Genomic DNA, 22,177 nt, shown 5'->3' with positions numbered 1-22,177 from the left:
GTCGTGCTGGGCAGTTCTCAGTAATTAGACATATGTGATAAAATAAGTGGAAGAGAATTAAAGATGCGACTGACATCTTAAATCAGATTGTTATGTTTATGCTGAAAAAGTGAACTGACCTAGATTATTCAGAATTTCAGAGCTAAACGTGATCCCAAAATTACTGAAGACAAAAATGGATGTACTTCAACAAAGGACTTCAACAAAGGACTTCTGCTTGAAACCAACGCCATTAGTCCACCAAACCCAAGCAATAGAATATCCCAATGCTACAGACTAATTAAAATGTTACTGCTGAAGTTACAAGTATACTACCATTATGTGAGCTGCTTGCAGTTATTATTATATTAAAGAAATACCAAAGGAGTTTTACACTTTTTTTTTGTTCAAAATAGCCTAAAGCTTGCTTACACACTCTTGAGAATTCTAATTACTTACCCAAATATTCTGTTGCTAAAATAAACAGAAGCATACCATACAAAAACGTTGTTTTATTTTTTTCTTACGAAAACCTGTGGATTTATCCAATGAGCAGGTTCACTTTTTCAGACAGATCTGACGATGTTGTTTTCCTTGAAAGGAATACATCCAATAAATGCAATTAAAATCTGTGCAAAAGCCATAGAATTGGGTTATTTTATATGTCAGTAAAAACAAACTTTCTGTCTGTAGATAGTCCAAATTAATTCATTTTTTTCCTTTTCATTGCTTTCCATTCACCCTCCTGTGTAGCAAGGCTACTAAGAAGCTCTTTCACTTTTCTCTTTCTGGCTGAATCTCTGTAAAGCAAACAATGAACATGTTAAAAATTTCAGGGAGATTATATTAGGGAAAGTAAGTAAGTACATATAGATTGTAATCATTAATTTATAAAAAACCCCACAAATGTTAAATTTCATCGACATACACTTTAAATGACAACTTTCTGCATGTTCTTAACTAGAGAAATGAAACTGCAAAGTTGAAAGTTAATACAATCTCTAACAAAAATACCCATTTTCCCTAAATTGCCAACTTTTATTTATTTAAATAAGTAAGCTTTGTATTGTTGATTGTTCGTGTCAGTCTCGTCACACAGCAAAGAAATGGACAGTAGAACAACTCAAACTGGTGCTGAAGAAAAGGCTACATTACCTCTCCATGATTTCTGAAAGTTGCATTCTAGCCAGAAACTGGTTATCCTTCCGAATCTCACGAACAGCTCCCTTAAATTCACGTTTATGCTTGTGAATCAACCGCTTTCTTTCTTGCTCCTTCTTTGTGCATCCCTGCTTTCTTCCAAACTCTAAACTGAAATGAAAATGTGTATAAGTGAGCACAGAACACCTTACCAAAAAGGACTTTATGTATATAAGGAGTGAATTTTTGTCCGAACACTAACTGTATTTTTATTCCTGCATATTATGTAATCAACTTGCAAAATAAGAAGCTGCCCAAGTGAACATACTGGAAAAATGCTCACCAGACTTTCTAACCGCATGTCATCATCATGCAGATGACAAGCAGATAACATTTTCCAGAAAGCAGATACGCTTCAATCCCCCCATACGTAGCCTGCATTTTGTTAAAGAAAAAATGAAAAAACTAAAGCAGATAAATAAAAGATGTCTGAAGAAAGATGGAATCTCCCAATGTATCTTAAGTTTTTGCAGACTTCCTCTACAGATGAATTCTGAAGAAATGGTTTCATCAGTTAACTTGGTGATAAATGTGTATGGCAGAGGAAGGCTGTCCTCTTAAATTAGTATAATAAGACGCAGTTATGCCCTTGTAGATAACAAACAGGCTTAAATGAGTCAGCAGCCAATATACGGCAGACTTCCCGAATCAGAACACAGTTCTATTATCTACAAAAGGAAATTAGCGTTATTTAATTCCAAACCAGAATATAAAAATGCACATGATCACTGTGAGGTCTATAAAAAGAAAAAAGCTGCATGTTTTTTGTCATTGCTACTGTTGAAAGGTAGAAAATTGCTTGGGAATGAGGAACAGGGCAATCAAGTAGGCCTAAAGGAATGCTTAATCTGACACACTATTTGTTATATTCCGTGATACAGAGCACAGGAATATTCTGCCTGATCTACTGCACCAGTGATAAAACCCTCAAAATTTCACCACCCATCTTTACCTTTATATATTTCAGTATGATTTTTACGAACAACTCACTGTTGTTCTTGAGATGTGCTTTTACAGAGCACATGGTAAAATATCAGATAACAACAACCCCTTCTCAATTGGAAATTTATTAATTTTTAACTGATTATATGGGCAAGAGCTGATTTCCAGTGCTATTTTTTCCCTCAAGATAATCTTTGCTCTCTTTCTTACAATTCCTCCTTCCTTCTTCTTTCCCTTCCTACCACCCAAGTAGCTGGTCCTTTTCAGTTTGCGCATAAAATGCAACAAAGAAACAGTTAGCTGGTTTATGTCCTGTTTTCCAAATCTGTTTAGTCTACTGAAAATCTCAATGTTTACATACACTTTTTCTTTTGCACTAAGCATTGCTTTACTTACACTTTCACAATCTTAGGCGTATACTGTTTCAATGGCACTGGCTTCTTTTTCTCACAGATCAGTGGAGTATAGAGCTTTACTTTGCTCTCCAGCTCTTTCAGAGCACTGTGATACCATTCCTGGAAATGCAAATCAAATTACAACTTTAGAAGTGTTTCAGAGACACCATAATTCACAACCTATGGTAAATTTAATCAGAAGTAATGTCCTCCCCACATGTTCTTCTTCCGAGTGAAATCATTACTTTTCTTTAGGAGACCGCTAACACTGAAATGCTGCAACCCTTCTAGGCTGGATAATTTTAAACACTTTAGGAATTCTAGTTAGATGGTAACATGAACAATAAGAAAGGTCTGCAAACAGTTTCACCTAACAGAGGAATAAGCAAGACTAAAGCAAGCTAAATTCAAGAGCCTGCCTTTCAGAGTCATTCTAAGGTTGACTGTTAATTTTATTTTGATGGCAAAAAAATAGGCCATTTTGCATCACCTGTATTACAAAATCTTATTCTCCAAGGTCATGTTGTGATGCCTCTTTGAGGAGGGGACATTTCTGCTATTCTGCTTAAGTCAATTCTGCTTAAGAATTTTATTGTTAAGGAACACATACCTGCATTTTTTCAGGATATTCATTCACTGGCATATGTTGTGTAAGAAGTATTTTGACAGGATGCATTATTTCATGGAATGATGGTATGGACTCATACAGAACTGCACATCTTTTAATGAGATCAAAACACAGGGCTAGACACGATAACCTGTTGATGTACAAAAGAATACAAAAATTTCACTTGCAAAAACTGTACTGGGTTTTTGAATAAAATTAATTATATTAATTAAATTTGGCAGCATAAGCAGTGTCTATTATTAGGACTGCCTAACACAGCCAGTTACAAGGCTGTTCCTGGTTGTCAATTCAGACTACAATTTCACTTTTATTGCAAGCAAATACCCAAGAAATCCATTAGCAACAAATCTTTATGTCAGCTCACAGAGCACAAGCCAATGCTGTGTCTGCTGCTTGAGTAATAGGTTTTTATACTAGTTCTAGAAGTGTCACACTTCAAAACAGAATTAGTAATTTTTATTATTAAATTTTGTAACAAAATCCTTACTCATCCCTGAAATAAATTATGGTGTAACAGATGCACAAGGTAAAAAAAAAAAGTCAGACATGCTTAATGAACATATTTAATTGTAGTCTTTTCTGACTTTAGGATTTGGTTACTTCAGCGTCTTTTCTAACATGGTATTTGAATGTAAATACAGTATTTGCTTCAGAAGAGTATGACAGTTCAAAGTTCTGAGCATGTCCTCTGTTTCTGCATCATTTCATCAATCCACAGCTATACAGAAAAGGAATGGAAGGGCTGAGCACTCCAACAAACGCTCTGTGTAATGTTCTGACAGAAGATTAATATTTCCTATGCATAAAAATAAAGTAGAACATCTCACTGCTCTTACTCTTACATACCTGATATGATTCACTTCTGTTCTGCTGGCTTCCTTTAATCTAGTCACAATACTCAATGGCAAATTTTGCTTCTGCCAGCTTTCCAAATCCTTCTTATCACACACCAAAAGCAGTTCTAAATTTTTTCCCAGTGGTGTGAATGGATGCACTACAGTATAGCCTACAAAACAAGAATAATAATCATAAACAAATCAGTTCTCAGAATTACGTCTAAAGAAGTTTTTAATCATACTGCCTTTAAACAAAACAAACAAACAAAAAACACCTTTATCAGTAAAAGGATCTTCTAAAATAATGGACCACAGGCACAATCCTAAGTACGTACAGGGAGAGAGAAGACTAAAGAAGATGCCTGCCCTGTGGGCAACAGGATGGACTGTTGAACTGCCAGTGAGAGAAGCATTGGATATGCTTAAGAGGAAAAGGCAAAGAACAGGACTTTCCATTGGAGTTATGAGTGGAAGGCTCTGACCGGAAAGTGGGCAAGCAGCAGAGTGAGCACGAGCAGGGAAAGCTCCCAGTTACTGCACCACACTGAGCCTCTCCAGTGACCTCTCACAGTGACAAGGGCCCTCAGATGCATGCTGCAAAGTTCTCTCCCACTAAGTGGTTTTAAGATGCGAAGTAAATGCAGAATACACACCGGGGCTGGCAATACAGAAGGCTTGAGAATCATTGTGTTGAATAAGCTGATCTGTGCAAATGGTACTTGCAGACCAATGTGAAAGAAACATTTGTGGAGTTTCATGTCTAGGGTAAAGAATAATTTGCAGTCCCTGTGCTGGATTTTTTTTCCTTAAGTCTGGCAAGCTTACAGTTGAACTTATTTCAAAACTTTATTATTATCTGCTTTACTTGTGAGAGCACAGCATCTTTCATTAACAATTCCATTAGCTGAGGCTATCGACAAAGACAATCCTTTCCCACTCCCTCCCCTTTCAGCTTTTCTACTTTCTTTTTTAAAGTCTAAACCAGACCAAAACCTGTACTTCAGTCTTTCATGAAGTTGTATTCTCTATCGTTTCTCCACGTGAGAAATGGCCAAACTTGCAAAATTAAATCGGAAAGAGTTCTATTTGCTAATGTTACTTATTGTCAAAATTGAACCCAAAGATTTTTGTTGGTTTGACAGCATATCAGCATTCCAGAGAACTAGCTGTCAGCTCATTTTAAAATAGTCTCTGTTGACAGCAAAAGCATCATGTTTATCAGCAATAGTTCCACCACAGATACTTAAAAACATGACTGGATATTTAGTAACTTCAGAACATCAATATTGATTGAAAAACTCTCAGAAAAAGAATGCTGTGCCTCCCTAGCATATCTTATTGAGCTTTCTTATTGTGCTTCTGTTAGCACTGCTAACAGAAACCAACACCATGCAAATTTAAGTAGTGCAAAAACATTAGCAGAAATACAAAGCTAAAAAAAAAAGTTAAAATTTACATCATCAATCACCCCTAAATATTTTGAAGTAGTTCATCTTAGAAAATGCTGTGTTTTAACTGTACCCAAAACATTTATAGCGCATATATTCCTAAGAGAGCAAACAAAGGATAAAATACTTTAAGTGCTGTGTAATTCACCCACTCTGTAACCTCTTCCCACCTCTTTCTAAGAGTTCAGCTGTCGGTGTTCTGAGAATCCAGGGCTTTAGCTCTGATGCAACCCAGCTGTGTAACTTTGGCTCACACTTCAGAGGAAACTGCTAAGCTGTGAGAAGGAGCTGGGTGAGTCTGCAGGGTACAGCCACACAAGATAATAAAGGTGAAACTGCAGCACTAAGCTTGTTGAGAAAGGGATTGTTAGTAGCTCAAGAATTCACAAGAAGAAAAGACTGTCAGCATGGAAAGGCATGAAAATCCTAAAGCAGAAAAAAAAGGAGCTGCAAGACAGGTTAGTACCACTGAAGACATACTGGAATGCTGCAGCAACAGAAGCTGAACCTTCCTCACCTAACAGATGACTACCCTAAGCACAAGGACTTCAGGTGATGAGCACAGTAATATTTAGCCTGTAGTTCATTACATCCCAGATGTCTTCTGTGAGGATTTGCCAAAAAATCATTGCATTTTTCACTTGAGAATATCCTGCCTGCAGTCTCCTTGTGCATGCTGACACTCCGAGTGACCCAGGGATACTAGCACATGAATTAGTTACTGTGATCTGACAAAGCTCTTCTAAGTGAATTTTTGTCACTAACCTTTTTGGTAAGAAGCCTCAGATCTAGAGTAACTCTAAAGCTTGAAATGAGTCCCCCCAAAAAAATAATAGAAAAAAAAATCATAGAAAGGCAAAGACTGGCAATTAAAAATCATTTGCTAGCATACGGATCCCATTGAAAAGGCAGTCTCATTCTTGCTGTTGTCTACACAGACTGCTAAGTTTGCAGTTATGTTACAGCACAGCCTAATCCTCTGCTTGGGGGGAACAGCTGCCTTCTATTAAACTACAACAAATCCTTGTCAAACACATAAAAAGGAAAAATACCAACTCTGTGTTACATTTCACTCACTTATCTGGGTGATATGGCTAGTAGTAGATAAAGGAGGCTATTTGCAGGGTATTCAATGAGAATCCCATTGGAACTGCAAATATTAGAGTGCAGTCCAATCACATGGACTACTTAGAACAACAATATTGTCAAAATACTGCATGGTGGGCAATGCTGCTTTATTTCTCTGACTAACTTCAGTTCTTTCTTTCCTGCCAACGTTAGAGAATCTCATTCATAACAAGATGTCTGAGAGTCAAAATTGTGCATGGCCAACCTAGCAAATGATTTTGGTCTTTTTTTCAAAATACTAAACTCAGTGTGAAAGATAATTATTTAAAAGAAAAACCCTAATATAAAAAAATAATTACTCATTTATTCTAAACAAGCTCACCCTGGGCTTGCTTTCTGGGGAGTGATATGTGAAGTACTCCAACAAGAAAATTGATGAGTTCTGGTACAAATCTTCTGGAGAGAGAGATGTATTCCAGGAACAAACAGCATATAAATAAACCTTTAATAACATCTTGCAGCGTTGTGATGCGACACTATAAAAAAGAAAAGAAGAAAAAAGCACATCACATTACTTAGTAAATGTCTATCCACCACAAACATGGCATCCCCCCCAAAGTAGGGATATTTAATAAATTGTACACATTTAAGATCTGTAAAATGATACCCTTTGGACTTAAACGAAAACATACTGGTTTTCGCTTGCACACACTAAAAAGTATATGCAGAAATGAGCAGAAAGTCTGTCAGAAGAGGTTTAGCCACTAGAAGGTGCTAAATCACAAACAATAAGTTCTTTTTACTCATTTGTTTCTGCCATCTGACCTGTTCATACATGTCAGTCCTACTTTTTGCCCTCCAACACCCCATATCCATTTCAGAAGTGAAAAAAAGAAACATCTGGCTGAAAGCAACTTGGTTCTGCGACAGTAACAGAACTAACTCAAGACTTTCAAAGCATATAAACAGGACGTTTGGATAGAAAAATTAGGACACATTTTAACTGCAATGCAATGCATTGTGCTAGATAGGATTTTAAAGAAAACAAACACTGACAATTTTTAATTAAAGATCTTTCTTAAGTAGGACCAAGCGCAATATACAGAAGAGAAATCACATGAATGCTTTTATATTTTATTCAGTCTGTTCCATTAGTCCTATGTAGTTCATCATATACGGAATTCTTCTACAACTCGAAAAATTATCAGACAGAATTTTGTGTTGGGCTGTACTGTTTTTTTCTCTTCACTTTTTCTTCCAGTTATAATCTGTGACTATACCCAACACAAAGCTGCCTATTCATAACAGTTCCAGTTAGTTATAACTTATAGTTGGGGTCCTAGGAAGAAACAAGGAAGAATATGCCAAGATACAACATCATAGACATACCTTAGTAAGCAGCTGACTCATGTATATAAAAGCAGGAGTTACAACTGGATGCCAGAAGTCAGATGTTGGAAACAGCAGAGATGTAATTTTCAAATAAATAAGCTGACAGCATATAAAAGAGAGTAAAAAGGCAAAATATAGTAAGACGTAATTCCCAACTGATTTTACACGTATCTAACTGTGATGTATGAGTAACTGTCATGTAGTAGTCTAAAAACATTAGGATATAAATCATTGAGATACCTGATATGATACACAACCTATTTACTGAGATGACTGTTTAAGTTTCATGAGAAAATGGACTATCCATTATATGTCTAACACTGCATTAGTTCAATGAGGCAGCTGGAGGAGCAACCAAGAACTATGCCCACCACACTGACCATTTATTCCATGAGGAGATGTGATAAAGTTCTGCTCCCCACAACCACACAATCTCATATCACATAAAGAAATGAACAAGTGGCCACAGAGGACCTGTGACAAATTTCAACAGGTCCTCAGCACAGACAATTAAGTAACCAGGATCCTCAGGCACTAGCAGGTAACAAGTACAAGAGAATTAGCCAGCAATTATGTACACTCTTACTGAAGGGAATATCAGAGAGCTGAGTGACCTCCTGTCATGACTATAAGAACCTTAAACATCAGCTGCAAGGTAATTCTATAAACAGACCTAAGTGGACATTTACACAGCTAGACACAAGTCAAGTTCTACTGTTTCAGCTGTTTTCCTCTATGAAGTTTTTGTTGTAAATAAATATTCTCCTGAACTGTTTAGTCACTAAGCACCCCTGATCAAATTAGATTAACTGTAGGCATGTGTAAAGCCTACCAACGCCAACTGGTCTAAGGAACCTTCATTCAAACAAGTACTTTGGCAACAGGACAGTGATGTAATTCTACCCTAAAACACAAAGATGGCTTGAAACCTCAAAAAGTCCACTGAATGGAATGAAACTCAACAGTGCCACTGGTGTCTGAAGGGTGACAGTGACAAAATAAAAAATTACAAGCTCTCTACAACACGTTTCCTGCAAAATGTAAAACATCCTGAATAGAGACTCTTCAAAAAAGAACTCAATATAAATGTTGTCCAAGCTGTAAGAACCAAGTCAGCTAAGTAAATCCTTCAGTCTATTTTCTTTCAATACCCTACAGATTCCATTAGGCAGCATTTCTGTCCCAGCTTGATGAAACAAAAACAAGTAGTTTCCTTAGGATTACTAACTTATGGTGGCTCTTTGAAACATTTTATTATAATAATCAAATACTCATTTTCCATATACTCCACCTGTCAATTCCCTAACAGCCATTTATCTAGAAACTCCATTTACCTAGGAGTGTGTTCAAATTTAGCATGGGCACTGAAATTTTGAAATATTACTAATACAAGATGGAAAGGTCAGTCCTTTCATGTTGAGTCATTAATTTAGCATCACTCATATTGATACAGTATTTTTATATTTTGAAAAATACGTTGTATTTTTATATCCAAACATTATCCCTGTTATTTTTATCCCTGTTATCCTTGGAGACAGTGAACTTTTATGGAATACTTTTTAAATATTTGCACTTAACATAATTAAAGAAATGATGACTTAACTGACAACACTTTTTTCTAGAAATACCCATTGAAATGCCATCAAGAAAACAAAGAATGTTCTGCTACGTAAACTAGAGCAGCAATTTTAAGATCTTTTCCCTTTATTAATATTGCTAAGTCCCACTTCCACTCTGTAGAATGTTTTGTTATCTGCAGAGAGGCAATTTAAAATGTAAGAAACCTAAAAAGACATAGATGAACTTATACGCTTTGAAATACAGAATTGCATTTCCTATCATCTGGCATTTATTAGCATTTCTGTACTCATGTAAAGAGCAAGAGATTTGCTTAGCAGCAGGTGTTTGTTACCATGTCTAAACCTGGAAATGTTGCACGGCCTTTGACTTCAATTGCTTCCTCCATGTCATGTGCAGCGTCTCGAAGGACAAACTTCATACTGCCACTGGCTGCCTCAGGAAACATCTGGCAGAGATTGTACAATGGCCTATTAACAAGAAATCTAAGTCATGATCAAGTTACACCACTGATCTTAACCAAAAAAGTGATTTTAAGCACCTGTAGGAAGATTTCTTGTGTTCCTTCTCTAACATAACAAACTCCCCAAAGCAAATTATTTTTAGAGAAACAGCCACCCTGTATAGATTACTATTGTAATACTTTTGGTTTACAGATATATTTTTTATTGGGCCTTACAAGATGATCTCTGATTTGGTGGTTTCTAAACCTTAAAAAAATAATTTAAAAAATTAAAAACTTCAAAATACACACTCAAATCATTTGATACGATCGAAGCATATCTTTCTGAATCACCTAACTCTTCATTCTACTGTACAAAGGTAAACTGGCACATAATACTTGGCAGCTCTCTACTTAAAATACTCTCAGGCAATGTTAAGCACTTAGAAAGGCATCAATGTAGTTAACCAAATTATTACTTAAAACGAGAAAAAAATACCCACAGTTAGGCCAGTTGCTGGCCCGTGGATACTGCCTACAGGGAAGTGCAGGCAGGAGCCTGTATCTGCTTTTCAGTATTTTTTTTAAATGTTTGTAGAGATATTGTTTGTAGAGATATAAATCCCAGTTCTTTAAAGCAAACAAAATGTGTTTAGACACTTTTACAAAGGTGCAGCATGTGTGACTATCAGCAGGTTAATGCTCTTACTGATGAATGCAACAGAGCAATGCATGCTAAAGCTGCCAATAGCAGATTTTTTAAAAACTATTTATTCTTCAATATACTTTTTTTTTATTTCATGCTACATACAAATAATTAATTGAAAGGAAGTTGTCTAGCCTGCAAAGTTTAGCTAGGAATAACAGACTAGTTTTAGGTGGAAGGGAACTTTGGAGATCATCTTGAGCAATTCCCTGCTCCAAGTATTGCTAACTTCAAAGCTGCCTCAGGTTGCTTGCAGTTTTGTTTAGTTTTGTGAACCTTCAAGGGTGGAGATTCTACAGCCTCTCTTGGAAACCTGTTCTGATGTCCAACACCCTCGTTGTGAAGAATTTTTCCTTCCATCTAATTGGAATTTCCCTTGTTGCAGCTTGTATCCATTGACCATCATGGTTTGCTGTATTCCTCTGAGACAAATTTGACTCTCTTTGTCCATTACATGTTTGAAGACTACAATGCCAAATTGACTAATTCCTGCAAATTGTTTCTTTGGAACATTTATATGGGCTTGCTATAACACTCTTTTTTTCCATTTTCATCTTGTTCCAAACCTGAGTGAATTACAGAATGGAAACCCATGTAAAGTTGCACAGGCAACAGCACACTGTCAGCACCTTGATCAGCAGTATAAATAACTTCATATACAGAAGTTTGCATGCACACATGGTATATCATTTACTCATGAACCATGAAAAGCATTTTACAGATGGAAAATTACACTCTGAGAATTTGAAAATGTCTTGGTACAATTAATAGCTCAAAGAATAGGTGAAGCAGAGTCAAAACACTAAAAAGCCAGAGAATCACCAGTTGCCTACAATCCCAAGAGAATTGTTTGAAACAAACTACATTCAAAATGCCTTACACTATGCAGCTTTTCTCCTAAAACCATAATGTAGCAAAAGTCAACAGGATTTGTTACTTACAGGATGAGCTTGTCAATTGCTTTGAGGTCTGGTAAATCCAGGTTTGCTAACTCCCCAATATAGTCGAAAAGGAAGCCCAACAGTTTCTGCAAGAAGCACAGCATATTACAAATTATCAGTGTTCTTTCATTGCAGGTATTTTTTAACAGCACAGAAAAACAGTGATAAAAAAGTCAGAAAAGAAACACGTGGTACCTTGATTCTACTGCTATCCACAACATAGGAGCATATATAGTTTATACTGCTACCCAAATGCTTACTAAAACTTACGAAGGAATTCAAAGTTAATTTCAAACCTTAAAATGCAAGACAAAACAAAACAAACAAACAAAAAACATACTTCCAACTTTGTTTTGTTTCCCACTGCAAGGCTTGGATGATTGCATTTCTGAATCCTTTCCAGAATAGTAAGCTGTTGCTCTATTGTTCTTCCAGCCAATAAAGACTTAAATTTCTCATAGGATTCGGGAACTATAATGTAAAAACAAAAATTGACAAGACAAAACCTCAAACTTAGGATATTTAATTAAAGCTATCATCTAATAAACTTCCAATTTGAAAGCGTTACTTTTAGAAAAAAGGATACCATACAGTCTTTAAATAGCAAGCTTTTAAACACTAATAACCTATCAAGATATATGTGAAATAACTTATGAACATAACTCAAAAAATAAGGTAAACATTTTCCAGCAATTAAGATTCAGTTCATCCTGTATTTTCTGCTTAGGCTGAGCATGATGATGCTGACACCCACACAATGCATCAGAATTAAACTTAAGCATACATTCAACCATAAATTTGCCATAATACAATTTGCTCCATGCTTAATTCACATCCAACTAACTTTGGCATGAAAGGATATTAAAAAAGTAAGAAACTTGCCACTGATGGAAAACAATTGTAAAAAAAAAAAAAAAAAAAAAAAAAAGGCCATTTCCAGTCTAGCTAACATGCTATAATACATCCTAACTGGTTCCATTTTTTGAGTTATTTTAATGTGACCACTTTCTGGTTAAGACAAAATGTGGATGCAATTTAAAAGGCTGTGTGTAATGTATATTATGTGTAATGTATATTATCTCCTTTTGATGAAAAAAAACACAAAAAACACATTTAGGGAAGTGGTTTGAAAGATTGTTCAATCTTGTAATGGGTAATTTTGTTAGAGAAACCTATACTCGGACAAGAGCTAGTTGTATTAGGTACTTAATATTAACGCATGTTTTGTGTAGTGCTTGGAACATCCCTCTCTTCTTCCTCCTAGGCACAGACCCAAAAAGAGTTAAGTTTCAAGTGTTTCCATTTAAAAATACTGCAGTGTTATATCACAGGGATTACATCTCAGGGTCCTGCCTCTTTAAGCATTTTCTCTGACAAAAATGCCCATCCAAACACTAGAGAAGGAAACCTCTCCTCATGTAAATATAGGTAACAGAACACTATTTAAGATGCCCTTATGCAAAACACTAGCATTTTGAATTGGGTGTACTGCTTGCTGGCCTTCAGAAATGAGCACAGATCTTTCTGGTTTAACCCCTAACATGTATTTGTCAATTCTACAGCTGCTAGAAGCAGCAGAAACAGCTCTGGGACAAAACCAATCCGTTTTCCACTGCTCACAGCATGATCAGTGCTAATCACTAAGAACATGAGTTACTGACTCCTCCTGGAATAGTAGGAGACAGTTACAAAGCAAAACGTCATAGATGAGCAGGAATATTTAAGATCCTGCAGGAGAGAGAAAGAGACTGGTTATAAACTCCCTAAAAACAAAAGGGATCCCCGGGTCTGTCCTTTGCTTACCAGCAAATGTATAAGGAAGCTCTGCTTTGGCAGCTTCCATTTTTGGATCCAGTCCCTCCATATTCTGTGACTCATTTCCAGTTGTCTCTTCTTTCTTCTCTTCTTTATTTCCTGCAGCTTCTTCTTCACTCTCAAGGTCAGATTCAAGATCAGAGTGGTTGTCTGCAGCAACATCCTCCTCATCTTCAGCAGCAGACTCTTCATCACTTTGGTCATTCTCACTATCCTCCTTCCCACCTTCCTCTTCTTCCCCTTCCTCTTCTCCCTCCTCCTCCTCCTCTTCATTTTCAATATGGATTTTTCCATCCTGCCAGTAGAGAAAATGAGCCAGTTAAAACAGTGATAAAGTAACAGCACTTCAACAGTATCACCATGGAAAGCTTTCATTAAAGGCCACCCTGACCAAGCAGCAAACAGCAGCCATGCCAGTCAAGAAGGAATTTTAGGGACAGAATGTGCATACAGGTGTAAGAACAGTGGGGTATTTCCAAGGAGCTTAAAGAAACATAAAGAGGTAATATCTGAGGACTAAAACAATCAGCAGGAAAGTAAAGGACACTAGCAGATGATATAAAAAAAAAATTCGTCACTTAAGAAGAAGCATTCTCGGTTAGAAAATACATTTTTAAACTATTTCTATGTCTTAAAATAGCGTATCAGATAAATAATTGTTCCCATTCTGATTTTCTTACTTATCGATTAAAATTCACATCCACAATTTGCATTCTCTGATCTGAGGACAACAGCAATTCCCTTGCTACTCACTTGTAAGAGGAAAGGGCTGTTTGAGAAAGTCACTCATCCTCAGGCTGAGATTCTGTGAAAACTGCACTGAATATAGTGCAAATTAAAAAATAATAATAATAATAATAAAAGACTAAAACAGCTAAGGCCTTCTCTTCAGCCCAGAAGCCTTCTAACAGACAAGACTGGGTAAAGCCGTGAGCAACCTGGTGATTTCATAGCTGACTGCTTTAAGCAGGAAGTTGGACCAGAGTTCTCCAGAGGTCACTTCCAAACTAATTTTCCGACCTTTGTTTGAGAATTCTGAAAAAGTTGACATTTCAAATCTTACCTTGTAAGACAATAAACGTCTGTCATCTTTGTCCAGGATAAACCCGTCAGCTAGATCATCAGCTGACACGTGGCTGGGTTTCTTTTTAGTCTCTTGTTCATCTATTCCACGCATTCGACGTAGCCGATCTGCCTGTGTTTTAGGAGAAATACAATACACAGATGTGAGCATCTAGATGAATCATGTCATTGCACCAAGAAGGGAAGCTCCTGAAGCTCCCTCAAATACTACAGCTAAGAAAATCAGAGGGAAAAAAAAAAAAGTTAACTAGCATTCTCCACCTAGCCAATGAAAAGAAAAGGCAGTGACTTGACATACTCTGGGCAAAAGCTAATGATACTTTATTTTTGTTGCAGAGTACGATGTGATAGCCTAATCCAATAATGTAAGTGATAACACTCACATGGATGGGTTTAAATTGGGTTTACAAAAGCATTATGTTCTCACATTTTATTTATTTTTTATCTGCTTGGTTTATGAGACAATGCACCATTACTAGAAAACATAAGCTTCTAAAAGCATTTTATGATTCTGCAGTGTTTATCTCTTTTCCCCAATGTGTAACAAGTTTGCAGTAAACACAATGATGTCTTAGGATTTTAACATTACACTGAATTTGTAAATAGATTCAATGGGCAATATCTGAAATACCATTTTTCAAAAGCATTTCTGCCTACAGAACCTGCCTTCTGTCTGCTACAGGCTGCCTTCTGCCTTTTGTCTGATGGACAGCTAGACTGTCTGTCAAACAAGACAAGAACAGAAAAGAAAAAGATCTTCCTGTTTTGCTGTTAGCTACTGAGCTTTCTGAGGTAACATGAAGATACCGCATGCCTACAGTATTAAATGTGTCTTCAGTATCCCAAAAGAAAAAGGAGAGAAACATTCAACAACTAATTCACTCTTTCTGAAGGACACAGAGCTCCACGTGGCAGAAGCAGCATGCAGTATTTCCCAAGAGAACCCTATTCCTATGCAAAACAAAGCTATACACATGCTACCACTGGAAGACTTGCCACACCAGAATAAAGCAATAAGTGACTTGGCAGTGCAGTAATTCAACTTCTGTGCAACAAGGTATTTCCCCTTACTGAAGTGCATCTCAACTCTGAATAATTTAAAACATGTATAGGCAATTCAAAGTGATACTGTATTTTTATTGAAGAAATGTCAACTCATTTCATAAGCCTCACTAGTCATGTTGTATGTTTTTTGTCTTTTATATCAGATTGCAAACGAAACACAAACAGAGATTTCCTGAATTCGCCCTCTGACGAATTGCACTTTAGTACAGCCACTTTCAATCTAAGGTCAAGCAATGAATGTAAGTGGTCACTCCCAAAAGACAGGTTACAAAACAATCTAAAACCATAAATGGTGTACCTCGAGCTTCTGGAGTCGCGCCTGCTCCTCTTTTGCCAATTCTTCTTCTGTCTTCATCCTTTCTGAAGGTTTTGCTTTCATCTCGAATCCAAGTTCTCGAACAATCATATCATATTCATCAGGCTAAAGAAATATTTATATAGTTGTTTATTATCTTAGTTTTATTATTCTGCTTTGCAGCCACCCCTCTGCCAGACATAACAACTAAAAAGTAAGACCTTTATGAAATAAGGCAAAGACCATGTCCAGAGAAAGCCACAAGAACATTCAACTCAGTATTAACATAAGGAACAGAAAGAATGATTGAACAGAAACTCTCCCTGAATTCCCTTCCATTTAAGTTACTCACAACTGAAAAATGTACAAATAGTATTACTTATTAAATGAAAAATTTCAAATATTTTTATTAACAAAACACCATTTTCTCAAAGAGCAACTGAAGTTAATAAATTCATAGTTTACATTTCACTTTATAAATACTGTCAGACATGAGCTAAGTCTCTGCTATCTTATTAGTTACACAGATGTCTATCTCAAAGAAAACAAAAAGGGATGCTGATATTCAGTAAAGCTTAAGCAGTGTACATGGCAGAACAGTTACTAGCAGATATTGCACTGGACTTGTGAATACAGACTTCCTGATAGATGTTTAAATCACTAAACCATACAGTGATATATACTAAAATTCAGTTCTACTGATTTTTCTTCCCATGTGACACTAGATGACTTTCTTCTATTCAATGTTAATGTTATAGAGCATTACTAATTCACACTCTGCACCTCTGATAATTGTCAAATTGAGATTCATATGAAGCAAAGGAATCTAATTTTCCTTTGCTGAAAAGTACAATGACTTTTTTTTTTTTTTGCCTAGGATATCACATTACCAACATACTGGAGTATTCAGCGTATTATGAAGCATCTCAAAACAAAAATCAAAACATCAAAGTTCGACCTGTTGATCCAGTATATTCTGTTCACCATTTACAATCAGTTTTAACATACGATCTGTTCATGAGTTCAATCTTTTGAAAACTGAATTCTACTGACAGGGAACAAATGAAATATAATATAAAATGTGGACAAGAAAAAAAAAAAACAAAACCAAAACAGTGCAACACATTACAGTTCCCATTCTTAAATTTGTAAGTTCATTTCTCTTAATATAATGTACCACTGAGAGAAAAAATTTTGAGGCCACAACAAATTTATTCATTAGCCTAACATTTAAATTCCTTTTTTGTAAAGATGGTACCCAAGTCACAACCAGGAAAATTTTCTTGTCAACTCAAAGGTGTTTTATCCAATGAACGTTGCAAAGGTGTTCAAACTAAGTCAACGTTCTCAACAATTTTTATTCTTCAGTAAAATGTATTTGTCTTAAAAATAACCTGCAGCTAACAGCGTTTGTTGTTCAACCTGCAACCTCTCTTATATTTAATATAAAACAAAAGCAACTCGTAATTACAAAAAGATACATTATATAAATCCCTACATTCTTCCAGTTAACCACATTGTCTTAGAAGTGTAAATTCCTTTTGTGTGAACAGCAGGCAACATTTTATTTTGTGAAGTGATGAACTTGGACTTACACATCAGACACTAGGACAGTCAAAGCCACAAGTTATTGGAACAATAGAAAGTAATCTAGCCAAAACCTTACCTTGGGTTTTTCTACCTCTTTGTCCTTTCTTTCTGACTTCGGTGGTTTGCGAGCCATAAGGGTTTGGATTTCCTTCCAGTCATTGTCAAGCTTTTCTGTGAGTTCTAATGCACTTTCTCTCTGACTTTGCCTCACTTGCTAGAAAAATAAATCACAAATGTATCAGTTACATTCAGCTGAACATGACAAAGCATTTATAGCACTGTTGTGCCAAAATGCTGTCTTTAGCAAATAATTTCAAATATTTAACATTTTAAAGGTAAAAAACTCTCTGTGGCAGAAGCAGTACAGTTATCCTGAATGCCACACAGGCTGCATAAAGAAAACAAGTCAAGAGGAGAGATTTGGAGATACAAAAGAATGGTAAATATCTAATGCATTTCCTAAAACTTCTCCAAGGGCAGACAGGCTTTATGCAAGGACCTCAGACTTGTTTCCTCGACAGCTATCTACCTTGCTTTCCAAGCCACTATTTTACTCCACAAAGACAGAGATTACGATGCCTTCTTAACCATGCATAACTTATACTAAAAGTATAGAGGCTAAAAACTCACCTTTTCTTGTTTAGATTTAGCTATCAACTCTTCTATGAGTTCCTTTCTAGATTTGGGTTTTTCCTCCTCTTCATCGTCCTGCCCACTTGATGCTTTTTTACGAAGCAGGCCTCCACCCCCTCCAAAGTGAGCAGCGGTTAACTCAGCTAGAAGAGAAAATAAATTGTGAATCCTTTTCAAATCCATACATCAGTGCTGATTCTGCTGGGACAGTATCTCCCCATTACTTGAGAATGGGAGCAATTAAAAGTATTTAATCATCCATGTACTATTCCCATCCCTATGAACAGCCATACCAAGACAGGGATGCTGGCCATGTACTTTAGGCTGACAAACATTTTGTGTGAGATAGGAATATGTTTTTTCAAAATTTCAACTAGTATTTAGGTGCAGAGATGCAAGAAAGCAACTTAAACTTCAGATGCTACCCAACACCCTCTAAATATCGGTACATATTAATGCTGAAAAGCCCAGAGATTAAAGAAGCTTGCCAGGAAGGTTGTTTCGGCTCAACCGCTGCTAAGATACACACAGCTGTTCCATGTGTGGTTAAGAAGTAATCAAAACTGGCTTAAACTTCCCAACCGGTTACATAATACTCTTCCTCAGTGAAGGACAGTACAGAATAAATGATGAAAACGTACCACCAACAAAAACAACAATCAAAAAAACATAGAGCAGTGGGATGTTAGCTGACATGTCTTACCTGACAACGTTCCTCTTTCTTCTGTGTCACTATCACTATCAACAATATCATTCAGTTTTTCAATTTCTGCCAAAGATTGGCCATAGTGAGTCAATTCTTCATCTTCATTAAGGTTATAAATATTTTTCTTTCCATAATTTTGCTAAGGATAGCAAAACAAACCAATTAAGTAACAAAGGATATCTAGCTTCAGGCAACAAATGAATAAAGCAGTACTTTCAACGCTAATTGAGGAGATTCTCATTCCAGTTCTTTGCTGTTTTCAGAACACTACTAGATCAATCTTTTCATTCAAATACCTTAAACCTTAACTGAGAGAGCACGATGCCTCTCTTATACTAATGTAGAAATGAAGTAACTCAGAGAACCTAAGAAAGCTTAAGTTTTATCTGTATACCATTACCATCAACGATTCACTATCACATTTCTGACCTAATGAAACTGCCTATAACCTACAGAAAGCATGAGTAGACATTGATATTGCACTACTCAGTGCTCAACTCTGGAGATTGAGTATAATGAGGTGGAAATACTGGTCCTGCACATACACTTCACATTACAGAATGACAGCAGGTTACAGAGTTCCTCTAGTCAGCAAATGAAATGACTGTTCTCCAACAGTTATAGTGGAATCTCAGATTGTACTTGATGGTGGTTGCCTTTTTTCTAAATCAGTTCCCAAATCATAACGAGTCTAAATTCTGGATCCCCACAAACAATTTTTTTTTTTAATAAGAGTTTCTAACATATAAATTCTAAAATAGAAAGCATTAGCCTGCAAAACCCTCTGTTAAGGGCAACCCTACAAACATAATGTGTTTTTCTTTTTCTTTTTTTTTTTTCTTTTCAAATTCCCATTGCTATACTTTACCTGTCTTTCCAAAGTGAATCGTCTTATCATCTTTTCCTCTGGACTTATTTTAGTGTTATATTCACCAAAACGTTTATCTTTAAACACATTCGTCTTTTCTTTTTCTTTATATTCTTTCAGTAACGTTTGGGTACGCTAGAATAAAAAAAGGAGATTAAATTAAAAAATTAAGAGAATAAATACTTTCAAAACCAAGGCAAGAAAGGCTCTACAGTATCCTGGCAATATCATCTAGTTGATAAGAATGCAGTGAAAGAGAAGTGAAAACCGAATAATGAAAAGAGATGAGAAGTTCATACAACATACTCAGAGTCATTAACTACTCTTACAATTTTTTTGTCACATAAAAAAAAAATAAACTTTGCTTCTGAAGAATTCTAATTTCAGTCTGAAACTTAGTATAAGAGTGTACATAACATATTAAAGAAAGCAACAAAACTGCAGTGCCAGCTGAACCTCTTCTGGTTTTGTCATCTAAGATATAAAAAAATGAAAAAAACAAGAGGGTACATACATTTAGTTCTCTGCTTTAGTGTTGAGCACAGGAAGGTTATGCATCAGAGAAGTAAAAGCAAGTTAGTAGACCTATATGAGGTTGTATGTGCTGCACTTCTGGCACAAGTATGAAGACAGGCTTACTTTTCAGTGCCAGTGATCTAATTCATTACAAACGTTTGATTTACCTCATTGTTAAAACCCAAAGACCTTCAAATGTGACATTAAATGCTATTAAGTTGTCTCAAATCTAGACAAACAGTAATGAGGGCTGGAAGCTAAAATACAATTTCATGCTGAAATTACTACATAGTTCCTAAAGGATGTAAATACTGGCTGTGCCAGTATTCAAAAAGATCCACGTTCATTTAGAACACGTTAACGAAACCTGATATCTTTGCTACTGATAGTGCAATGAACTTGCAAGCTACTGCTGTGAAGGAAAAGACTGAGTTTCCTGAAACAGGTTTCTACAGCCCTAATGAGCATCCCAAACTTGCAGACACCCCTGTAAGTGAAGCCTGGCTTCTGCTGTCAGTATGACAGTTCTACTTTCTATTTACTTCCTACACAGAATACATCATGCAACTTTAATGCTGCTTGAGTCCATTAATATATCTTAATACCTTGGATATGGAAAAGCACCTTTGTTGATCAGTTATTTGATGTCCTTTCTCATTGATTACTTTTATTCATGAAACTTTATTTAATGCATCACCTCTCACAATGCATGTAAAATGATAGTTTCTTTCTGCTACATTATTTTTTAAAAGAACTTCTCTTTTCAGTTCATGCTTCAAATTCCGTTTTGTTTTCATATCCAGATTCCAGATCTGTATCAGAGAGAATCTCAGGAACAAACTTTTAAACTATAGTTTTTCAGTGTTAACAAAATCTACAGAAAATTTTACCTTTCAAAATCACTGTAGTTTTTGCATGTCTACGCAGTTCCCACTGCAGTAAGGCCCTACTCCTCTTCCAGGCTTTTACTATTACAATAATACTGCACCATCAAGAAGCTTAACATCCTGCAGCATCTAAATGTGACCAAGATAACGAACACTTAATACTATTTGTGCTGCAGTCCAGTATTTGCATCCTGGCCACATGTGCTGCTGTGCTCAGGTCAGGGACATTTGAGAAGAGGCTCATTCCCACACACGTGATGAAGGCTTGCATCGATGACCCACGTGCAGTGCACTGGGGAGGGATGTTTTGTCAGGCTTTCCATCACCATCAGAGCACCATGAGGTGAGGTGAGATGAGGAGAGGAACCATTTGTGTCACACAGGATGGATTTGCCTCTCCCCTCCAGGCCTAATGCCTCTCCTCCACAGCTTCCCCTACAGCTGCCGCCCTCCCTTTCCAGCTCTGACCCTTTCTTACCTTCTTGATGGCCTTGGAGCGCGAGACGCCGGGCAGCCCCACGTCGTTCTTGGTCTTCCTGCCCAGGATGTCGAACTTCTGCCTGTTGACCTTCACCTCGAAGGGGTTGCTCCTCACCATGGCCATGGCTGACTCCACCGAACCCTTGCCCCGGGAGGGCGCGGAGGCCTTAGGCCTCTTTTTGGCTGCCTTCCCCATTCCAAAGCAGGAGAAGGGGATTCAGAGGGGACTCAAAGGGGACCGACGGACTGACAGACGGACTGACAGAGGGGACTGACAGACCCAGCAACCAAAATGGCGGCGGGGCAAAGCCCCCCTCAGCCCTCCCGGCCGCCCCCCGACCAAATCGCGCGAGACTTCCCCCGGAAATCCCGCGAGATCCGGAGCGATGCAGAGGGAGCCGCGCGGTGTCCGCGCTCCCGCACCCCGCGTGCCCCCAGCGCCCGCCACGCACCGGCGGCGGCCCCGCGAAGTCTCGCGAGAGCTGCCTCCAAACGTCGCGAGACTTGCCGCCCTTCTCCCCTCCCCGCTTCGGCGGTGACCCACGGGGAAGGTTGGGAAAGGGCTGTGGCGCGCACTACGAATCCCAGCATGCAAAGCGCGGCGGGGCGCAGGGAGACGCCGAGCTGTGCCGCGCGGGGGATGCTGGGAGTTGTAGTTTCGGCGAGGGGGTGAGGCAGAGGCGG

The 22,177-nt window shown here is 37.3% G+C and overlaps 1 protein-coding gene across 1 annotated transcript; it reads right to left on the bottom strand.

Annotated features, from left to right (window-relative positions):
- Window positions 1-470: 470 nt before the first annotated feature.
- On the bottom strand, window positions 471-21,940 carry NOP14 (NOP14 nucleolar protein). Its single transcript, XM_082759743.1, has 18 exons — window positions 21,492-21,940; window positions 19,611-19,745; window positions 18,740-18,881; window positions 18,034-18,179; window positions 17,480-17,617; window positions 15,817-15,939; window positions 14,434-14,565; window positions 13,359-13,665; window positions 11,896-12,026; window positions 11,556-11,641; window positions 9,801-9,936; window positions 7,886-7,987; window positions 6,879-7,032; window positions 3,991-4,150; window positions 3,127-3,274; window positions 2,518-2,636; window positions 1,135-1,290; window positions 471-779 (listed from the first exon to the last, which is right to left on the bottom strand). The coding sequence occupies exons 1-18, from the start codon at window positions 21,687-21,689 to the stop codon at window positions 683-685; spliced, it is 2,610 nt and encodes an 869-aa protein (XP_082615869.1). The 5' UTR covers window positions 21,690-21,940; the 3' UTR covers window positions 471-682.
- Between the last annotated feature and the right edge of the window lie 237 nt (window positions 21,941-22,177).

The sequence above is a fragment of the Aythya marila genome (assembly GCF_965140915.1).
Source record: "Aythya marila genome assembly, chromosome: 4".
In the NCBI taxonomy this organism is placed as follows: Eukaryota; Metazoa; Chordata; class Aves; order Anseriformes; family Anatidae; genus Aythya; species Aythya marila.
This window is presented reverse-complemented; position numbering and strand designations above follow the sequence as displayed.